The sequence below is a fragment of the Arachis ipaensis genome, chromosome B1 (genome assembly GCF_059453495.1).
Source record: "Arachis ipaensis isolate K30076 ecotype BB chromosome B1, ASM5945349v1, whole genome shotgun sequence".
Lineage (NCBI taxonomy): Eukaryota > Viridiplantae > Streptophyta > Magnoliopsida > Fabales > Fabaceae > Arachis > Arachis ipaensis.
Genome location: NC_142436.1, coordinates 117,122,737 through 117,132,799, shown reverse-complemented (window position 1 = coordinate 117,132,799; position 10,063 = coordinate 117,122,737). Strand labels below are relative to the sequence as shown.

At 37.8% G+C, this 10,063-nt stretch overlaps 1 protein-coding gene and 1 non-coding gene across 2 annotated transcripts; one reads left to right on the top strand and one right to left on the bottom strand.

The window, feature by feature from the left end:
• The first annotated feature begins 254 nt into the window (after positions 1 to 254).
• On the top strand, positions 255 to 614 carry LOC107609953 (uncharacterized). Its single transcript, XM_016312021.1, has one exon. It carries the CDS (start codon positions 255 to 257, stop codon positions 612 to 614), a length of 360 nt encoding a protein of 119 aa, XP_016167507.1.
• An 8,742-nt stretch (positions 615 to 9,356) lies between these two features.
• Positions 9,357 to 9,464, bottom strand: LOC148578061 (small nucleolar RNA R71). Its single transcript, XR_015903827.1, has one exon. It is a non-coding gene; the product is annotated as a small nucleolar RNA R71 (small nucleolar RNA).
• Between the last annotated feature and the right edge of the window lie 599 nt (positions 9,465 to 10,063).

Below are 10,063 nucleotides of genomic sequence, written 5' to 3'. Positions count from 1 at the left end.
CTCTCACCATAGGCAAGAAGGCCGAACCCAAGGAGGAGCATGTTGCTGAGGATTCGAAAGAGAAAAAGGCTTAAGAGGAGACTACCAGTACGCTTGTACACGCCCCAGTGGTGATAGGAGAGCCTAAAGTACAACACCTTCAGAACATGCAAGAGGAGACCAAGGATGAGCAACTTGCTTAGTTCTTGGTAGCCTTCAAGAAGTTACAGATCAATATTCCTTTTGCTGAGGTGTTGGAAAAGAAACCTCCCTATATGGCCTGTTTGAAAAGTGTATTCTCTGAGAAGAAGGCCCTGAGGGGAGATGAAACTGTGGTGCTAACCAAGAAGTACAGTGCACTAGTGCAAAAGAAGCTACCGCAGAAATCGTCAGATCCCAGAAGCTTCTTGATTCCCTGCACTATAGGGACCATCACATTTGAAAAGGCATTATGCGACCTTGGATCAAGCATAAATCTGATGCCTCTCTCTGTAATGAAGAAGTTGGGAATCCAAGAGGTGCAGCTCACAAGGATCTCACTGGAGATGGTAGACAAGTCTCTAAAAAGGGCATATGGAGTGGTGGAGAACGTCCTTGTAAAGGTTGAAGACCTTTACCTCCCTGCAGACTTCTGATACTTGATACTGGAGAAGGAAAGGATGACACCATCATCTTAGGAAGGCCATTCCTAGCTACTGGGAGATCCTTGATTGATGTTGAGAGAGGAAAGCTAGTTCTGAGGTTATGGGAGGACCATATAATGTTTAAAATTCCCAAACCTCAACCTCTCTCAGATAAATGAGGTACTAGCATACAGCACTTAGTGTTTCAAACTTCTCTCTCAGTGACGAGCCATACAGAGCCCCCGGACATTAAACTTAAGTTTGGTGTTGGGCATTCACCACCCACCATTGAAGGAGGAGGTCCTAAAAAGAAATTATCCAAAGGCTGGAGGAACAAGAAGATTCCCACTGAAGACTTCTCACCTAGCATGAGAGTAGTCTTCACAAGAAGTTCAGTCATACCAGACACTGTGAACCGGATCCTGTCTTTGGAGCATGTTGAGTTAATTTGTGAGAGCACAGGGAGGAAGTTCACAATGAAGGGTGAAGATCTGAGCCCCTATGAACCTCCATAAAGGAGCTGTCCGTCAAGCTAATGACGATAAAGAAGTGCTTGTTGGGAGGCAACCCAACCATACGTATCCTATAGTTTACTTTTATTTTCTCTTATTCTATTTTGGTTTATTTTAGTTTGAGTTCATATTAATTTATTTCATATTAATTTTCATAGTTTTCCTCATTTTTCTAACATTTGTGATCATGTATAGCACTCATAATAGAAACAAAAAAGCACAGCAAAAAAAATAGCACACCCTGGAAGAGACCCCCTACTGGCATTGAACGCCAGGCTGACGTTCAGCGCCCAGGGGGAGTACAAGATTGGACGTTTAATGTCCAAATGGGAGCCACCTAAGACCAATTTTTGGTTCCCCTAGGGCGTTCAACGGCCATTCTTGCCGTTCAACGCTAAAAAAAAAGGATCCCCCTGGTGGCGTTCAATGCCAGCCCGGCATTCAACGCCCAGGGGGGAGGCAGAATGGGCAGATTTTTGAATTTTGAAGTTTTTTGGCCAATGGATAAAATCCAACCACCAACCACTTCCCCAATCAATCTTATCCATTCTCTCTCCCCTCTCACCCACTTTTCCATCCATATTCATCCATCCCATCACCCATCACTTCCATTGATTCTCTCAACCCACCTTTCACTCCACCCAATCACTCCTTATTAATCTCATCCATCTCTCTTTCCAACAACCCACATTCAACTTCAAATTTTCCCACCCTTCCCCCACCATAACCGAAACACCCACCTTTCCCCAACTATAAATACCCCTCATTTCGTCCACTTTCACCACACCTTCACTACTCTTCCCCTCTTACATACTCTTCACCGTACACTTTTCCTTTCTTCATTTTGCCCCCTTTCTTTCCCCAAAGGCCGAAGCCTATACCCCATCTCCTCTATCTCCTTCTTCTATTTTCTTATCTTTTTCTTTTCTTATATTTCTATTTTCTCGGGGACGAGCAAAGCTTTTAAGTTTAGTATTGGGCACTCAGCTTTTTGCTTCTTCATTCTTACCTCCATGGTACCAAATATAGCAGAATCCTCAAGGAAAAGAAAGGAGAAAGCCCTCACTTCTGAGCCATGGGATTTCACAAAATTCTTCACCAAGGCCCATCAAGACCATTTTAATGATGTGGTGAGGAAAAAGAAGGTGATTCCTAAGATCCCCTTCAAGCTGAAAGACGATGAGTACTCAGAGATCTTATACCAGATTCTGAGACGAGGTTGGAAAGTTCTGGCAAACCCCTTGATCGAGGTGGGAGTATTGATGGTGCAGGAGTCCTACGCCAATGCCTGGGTGACAAAAAAGCAAGATACAAGCGTGAACCTAGAGCCAAAGAATTGGCGCACCATGGTCAGGACACATCATGGATTTCAGCCCTGAGAATGTGAGGGTGGCACTATAGTTGCCAGAGCCACGAGATGACCCTCATTCATACACTCGAAGGGTCAACACTTATCAAAGGTTGGATCAAGTCCCTGGTGACATCTGCGTACCTGGATATCAGTGAAAGAGGGATGCTCAAGGTCAGCCTTACCAACTGGGTAGGCTTGAACTTAGGCCACTAGCTAGAGAATGGTTGGAGTTCATCCAATATTTTATCATCCCTACGAGTAACTGCTCTGAGATTACAATCGAGCAAGTAGTGATGATTCACTGTATTATGCTCGGCAATGAGGTGGAGGTGCATGAGGTGATCCCACAAGAGTTTTACAGAGTAGCTGATAAGCCCTCCACCTCTGCGAGGCTGGCATTCCCTCATCTCATTCACCGCTTATGTGCAGTAGTTGGAGCTCACATAGAGGGAGATACCCTGATCGAAAAGGAGAGGCTAATCACAAAGAAGGGTATGGAGCATGTTAGGGAGCCCATGCAAGAACCGCAGCGAAAGCCAATTCCACCACCTCCACAGGATATTCTAGAGATGCCTTAGGGGATGTACTTCCCTCTCCGTGACTACTGGGATCAGTTGACCACATCCTTAGGGGAGCTGACATCATTAGTTCATCAGCTGAGGCTGGAACATCAGGACTAGTCTACTCTCCTCCATCAGATGATGGAAGATCAAAGGAGAATGATGGAGGAGCAGAGGAGGCAGGGGCGTGACATTAAGGAGCTTAAATGTTCCAGAGGATTTCCCAGAGGGAGCAGCAGCCACCATTACTGAGGTGATCTAGTTTCACTCTCCCTATCTTTATTTAATCTCTATTTTTCTAGTATTTCATTATGTTATCTGTTTTCTATTCTAGTGTGCATGATCACTCTTAGGATTTCTTTACTTTCTAGCTTAGTAGTTTATTTTTGAAAATTTTTCAAGATGTCTTATGTATTACGCATCAAGCTTAAAAACAAAAATATATTGAAAAAGAAGTAGTAAAATGCATGAGATCTTTAATTATATTATGAGTTATTCTAATTACTTTGATGTGATGGCCTTATCTTCATTTTCTGAATGTATGAATCAATTGTGCATTTTTTATATTGGGGTTGAGTATATTGGTTCTTGAGCAACAGGAATTTAGAGAAATATTATTGATTCTCTGAAATATAAGAAAAAGATTGATTCTTGAGGCAAAAGAAACAGCAAAAAAATAATTGAAAAGAAAAGAAAAATCCAAAGAAAAAGGTCAAAGGCTTTGAGCATCAATGGTTAGGAGGGTCAAAAGTGATCTAAAGCTCAAAAGAGTAGTTTTCCTAACCATATGCTTGTGGTGTGAAAGTGTCAAGTAACCCTTGAGACTGAACACTTAAAGTCGTGACCCATTGCTGTACAGAGTATGCCTAAGGCTCAGAGCACCACTGTCTGGGAGAAATAAAAAAGAGAAAAATTCGAACCTAAAAGGTTCCCCCAGTTAAGTGCTTGTGGTATTTATGTTTTAGGTAAAACTTGAAAACAAAACACTTAGAGTCACGGCTAAGCTCAAAGGTGCAAAGCACCAAATAAAATAAAAGCTGTATTCAAGAATCAACTAGAGCCTAAAGAAGAGAATAAATAATATCATCCGAGTTATGGTTCTGAAGGACACCGATATTTCTGAGCTTCAAAGGATAGTGAAAAAAGAGTGTCATTAGCCCCATTCAGTAATCAGACCTGAGCTTAAGTGACAACTCAAGCCTTGTGTATTTTCTCTTCTTGATCTTATATTGTTTTGGTTGCTTGATGACAAGCAACAGTTTAAGTTTTGTATTGTGATCCGTGAGCATCTTATACCCTTTTTCTAGTTATTTTTATATTGTTTTTAGTTAGATTTTATTTATTTTTACTTAATTTTAGTGCAAAAATCACTTTTGGATGCTACTTTGAGTTTTTCTTGTGGTTTTATGATTTTAGGTAAAATCGGAGTAGTTTGGAGAACTCTGGAGCAAGAAAGGAAAATGATGGCAGCACACTCCCTGGGCACTGAACGCCAACCTGGCGTTCAACGCCAGTAGGGGGCAGAGACCAGAAGCGCGCTTCCCCCTATGGATGTTCAATGCCCAATCCTGGAGTTGAATGCCAGCAAGCAGCCTGAATCACACTCAAGTAGGCCTCCAAGTGGATTTAGCACTTATTAGTTTTATCTTATTTTATCTTTGTAATCTTTATTTAAAAATAATATCTTTTAGGTTTAGCATTTATTATTAGATTAGTATTTAAAGGAAGAGATCAATTAGGTTTAGGATCTTCTTCCTTCCGTATTTTTCAGAAATCTATTTTCTCTGTAAGTTATGAGCAACTAAACCTCCTAGTTAAGTTTAGGAGCTCTGTTTATTTCTATGGATTAGAACTATTATTCTTCTATTTTAATTAATGTTTGATTCAATTCTAAGGTGTTATTTTCATTCTTAATCTTATAAATCTGGCTGGAATGAGAGTATAACCCTTATTCTGCATGAGCTACAGCTTAAAAACACTCCTCCTAAATTGCTAATTACATGAACTAATTAGGATATGTGACATATAATCTTATTAGCTTTGGGTAATTAGGGTTTTTGTGGTGCTAAACTAGTTTTCTGAACTTAACCCTCTGATTTGAATTGAATGACCACGAGAATGGCGTTTGATAAGGATTGGAGGAGATTAAATCACTAAGATATTAGGGTTTAATCACTTATGGTTTGTCATGGAATAAATCACTCATTGTTAAAATAGTTTGTAAGGCGTTTTAATCCAAAAAGATAAACATCTTGGAGACCTTAACTATTTTCTCATCATTGTTTTACACCAGACCTTTCATTGCTTTTCTTATTTATTTGTTTTATGCATTTTCTACAATAACTCCTTTTACTATTTGCCTGACTAAGTTTAATAGGATACTGATGAGCGGATAATTTATACGCTTTTTGGCATTGTTTTTAGTATGTTTTTAGTAGGATCTAGTTACTTTTAGGGATGTTTTCATTAGTTTTTATGTTAAATTCATATTTCTAGACTTTACTATGAGTTTGTATGTTTTTCTGTGATTTCAGGTATTTTCTGGTTGAAATTGAGGGACTTGAGCAAAAATCACATTCAGAGGTTGAAGAAGGACTGCTGATGCTGTTGGATTCTGACCTCCCTGCACTCAAAGTGAATTTTCTGGAGCTACAAAACTCAAAATGGCGCACTTCTAATTGCGTTGGAAAGTAGACATACAGGGCTTTCCAGAAATATATAATAGTCCATACTTTGGCTGAGTTTGGACGACGTAAAAGGGCGTTGAACGCCAGTTCTACGCTGCTGTCTGGAGTTAAACGCCAGAAACAGGTCACAAACCAGAGTTGAACGCCAGAAACACGTTACAACCTGGCATTCAACTCCAAAAAGAGCCTCTGCACGTGTAACATTCAATCTCAGCCCAAGCACACACCAAGTGGGCCCCGGAAGTGGATTTATGCATCAATTACTTACTTCTGTAAACCCTAGTAGCTAGTTTATTATAAATAGAACTTTTTACTATTGTATTAGACATCTTATGATTTTGAGTTCATCTTCGGATCATATTGATCACGTTTGGGGGCTGGCCATTCAGCCATGCCTGAACCTTTCACTTATGTATTTTTAACGGTAGAGTTTCTACACTCCATAGATTAAGGTGTAGAGCTCTAATGTTCCTCATGAATTAATGCAAAGTACTACTATTTTTCTATTCAATTCAACTTATTCCGCTTCTAAGATATTCATTCGCACTTCAATATGAATGTGATGAACGTGACAATCATCATCATTCCCCCATGAACGCGTGCCTGACAACCACTTCCGTTCCACCTTAGATTGGATGAGTATCTCTTGGATCTCTTAATCAAAATCTTCGTGGTATAAGCTAGATTGATGGCGGCATTCATGAGAATCCGGAAAGTCTAAACCTTGTCTATGGTATTCCGAGTAGGATTCTGGGATTGAATGACTGTGACGAACTTCAAACTCGCGAGTGCTGGGCGTAGTGACAGACGCAAAAGGAGGGTGAATCCTATTCCAATATGATCGTGAACCTCAGATGATTAGCCGTGCTGTGACAGAGCATTTGGACCATTTTCACAAGAGGATAGGATGCAGCCATTGACACTGGTGATGCCTCCAGATTGATTGGATGAAGACAGCGGAAAAGCAGAGATTCAGAGGAACGAAAGCATCTCTATACGCTTATCTGAAATTCTCACCAATGAATTACATAAGTGTTTCTATCCTTATTTTCAATCTACTTATTATTTATTTTCGAAAACTCCATAATCAATTATTATCCGCCTAATTGAGATTTACAAGATGACCATAGCTTGCTTCATACCAACAATCTCCGTGGGATCGACCCTTACTCACGTAAGGTTTGTTACTTGGACGACCCAGTGCACTTGCTGGTTAGTTGTATCGAAGTTGTGAATGAAAAACGATTTATTAAGACATGCGTACAGAGTTTTTGGTGCCGTTGCCTGAGATCACAATTTCGTGCACCAAGTTTTTGGCGCCATTGCCGGGGATTGTTCGAGTTTGGACAACTGACGGTTCATCTTGTTGCTCAGATTAGGTAATTTTCTTTTTGTTTTATTTTCAAAAAAATTTTCAAAAAAAAAATCTTTCAAAATTTCTCATCTGTTTTCGAAAATTATTCTAAAATTTTTTAAGAATGAATTATAGTGTTTCATGAAGCATGTTGAAGCCTAACTGGCTGTAAAGCCATGTCTAAATTTATTTGGACTGAGGCCTCCACATGTTAGAGAATTGCTTGTACTGCTAAAGCTTGGCTGGCTATTAAGCCATGTCTAACCCTTGGATTGGAGCTTTAGGCTAATATTGAAAGATTCCTGGAATTCTTCTTAAAGATTTTGGATTTCTTATTTTTCTTTTTCCATATGTTTTTCGAAAAAAAAATTTAAAAGAAAATACAAAAAAATCATAAAATCATAAAAAAAATCAAAAATATTTTGTGTTTCTTGTTTGAGTCTTGAGTCAAATTTTAAGTTTGGTGTCAATTGCATACTCATCTTGCATTTTTTCGAAAATTGCATTCATGCATTCATAATGTTCTTCATGATCTTCAAGTTGTTCTTGGTAAATCTTCTTGTTTGATCTTGATGTTTTCTTGTTTTATGTCTTTTCTTGTTTCTCATGTGCATTTTTGCATCCATAGAGCCTAAGCATCAAAGATTTCTAAGTTTGGTGTCTTGCATGTTTTCTTTGCATCAAAAATTTTTCAAAAATATGTTCTTGATGTTCATCATGATCTTCAAAGTGTTCTTGGTGTTCATCTAGACATTCATAGCATTCTTGCATGCATTCATTATTTTGATCTAAAAATTTTCATACATTGCATCATTTTCATGTTTTTCTCTCTCATCATAAAAATTCAAAAAAATCAAAAAAAAATATCTTTCCCTTTTTTCTCTCATAAAATTCAAAAATTTGAGTTGACTTTTTCAAAAAATTTTAAAATCTAGTTGTTTTCTATGAGTCAAATCAAATTTTCAAAATCTTTTTCAAAAATCATATCTTTTTCACTTTTCTTATTTATTTTCGAAAATTTTTAAAATATTTTTCAAAAATCTTTTTCTTATCTTTATCTCCTAATTTTCGAAAATAACATCATCAATTAATGTTTTGATTCAAAAATTTCAAGTTTGTTACTTGCTTGTTAAGAAAGATTCAAACTTTAAATTCTAGAATCATATCTTGTGATTTCTTGTGAATCAAGTCATTAATTGTGATTTTAAAAATCAAATCTTTTTCAAAACTAATTTCAATCATATCTTTTCAAAAATATCTTTTTATCTTATCTTTTTCAAAAATTTGATTTTAAAATATCTTTTCTAACTTCTTATCTTCTTATCTTTTCAAAATTGATTTTCAAAATTTGTTTCAACTAACTAACTAAATTTTTGTTTGTTTCTTATCTTTTTCAAAACTACCTAACTAACCCTCTCTCTAATTTTCAAAAATATCTCCCTCTTTTTCAAAAATTCTTTTTAATTAACTAATTGTTTCAAAATTCAATTTTAATTTATTTCTTCTTTTAATTTTTGAAAATCACTAACCATTTTTCAAAAATAATTTTCGAAAATTCTCTTTCTCTCTCATCTCCTTCTATTTATTTATTCATCTACTAACACTTCTCTTCATCTCACATCTCTGCTCTCCTCACCCTTGTGTTTCTTTCTTTACATTACATTCTTTTCTTCTTCTTTTCTTCTACTCACACAGGGACCTCTATACTGTGGTAAAAAGGATCCCTATTATTATTTTTCTGTTCCCTCTTTTTCATATGAGCAGGAACAAGGACAAGAATATTCTTGTTGAAGCAGATCCAGAACCTGAAAGGACTCTGAAGAGGAAACTAAGAGAAGCTAAATTACAACCATCCAGCAAGCACCTTTCAGAAATTTTTGAACAGGAAGAGGAGATGGCAGCCAAAAATAATAATAATACAAGGAGAATGCTTGGTGACTTTACTGCACCTAATTCTAATTTACATGGAAGATGCATCTCCATCCCTACCATTGGAGCAAACAATTTTGAGCTGAAACCTCAATTAGTTTCTCTGATGCAGCAGAACTGCAAGTTCCATGGACTTCCATCTGAAGATCCTTTTCAGTTCTTAACTGAATTTTTGCAGATCTGTGATATTGTTAAGACTAATGGAGTAGATCCTGAAGTCTACAGGCTCATGCTTTTCCCCTTTGCTGTAAGAGACAGAGCTAGAGTGTGGTTGGACTCTCAACCCAAAGATAGCCTAAACTCTTGGGATAAGCTGGTCACGGCTTTCTTAGCCAAGTTCTTTCCTCCTCAAAAGCTGGGCAAGCTTAGAGTGGATGTTCAAACCTTCAGACAGAAAGAAGGTGAATTCCTCTATGAAGCTTGGGAGAGATACAAGCAACTGACCAAAAAGTGTCCCTCTGACATGCTTTCAGAATGGACCATCCTGGATATATTCTATGACGGTCTGTCTGAATTAGCTAAGATGTCATTGGATACTTCTGCAGGTGGATCCATTTACCTAAAGAAAACGCCTGCAGAAGCTCAAGAACTCATTGACATGGTTGCTAATAACCAGTTCATGTACACTTCTGAGAGGAATCCTGTGAGTAATGGGATGCCTCAGAAGAAGGGAGTTCTTGAAATTGATAATCTGAATGCCATATTGGCTCAGAACAAAATATTGACTCAACAAGTCAATATGATTTCTCAGAGTCTGAATGGAATGCAAGTTGCATCCAACAGTACTCAAGAGGCATCTGCTGAAGAAGAAGCTTATGATCCTGAAAACCCTGCAATAGCAGAGGTGAATTACATGGGTGAACCATATGGAAACACCTATAATCCCTCATGGAAAAATCACCCAAATCTCTCATGGAAGGATCAACAAAAGCCTCAACAAGGCTTTAATAATGGTGGAAGAAACAGGTTTAACAATAGTAAACCTTTTCCATCATCTACTCAGCAACAGACAGAGAACTCTGAACAAAATACCTCTAATTTAGCAAACTTAGTCTCTGATCTGTCCAA

Coding starts and splice junctions, on each gene's coding strand:
- LOC107609953 (XM_016312021.1), top strand. CDS start 255: ATGGCCTGTTTGAAAAGTGTATTCTCTGAGAAGAAGGCCCTGAGGGGA.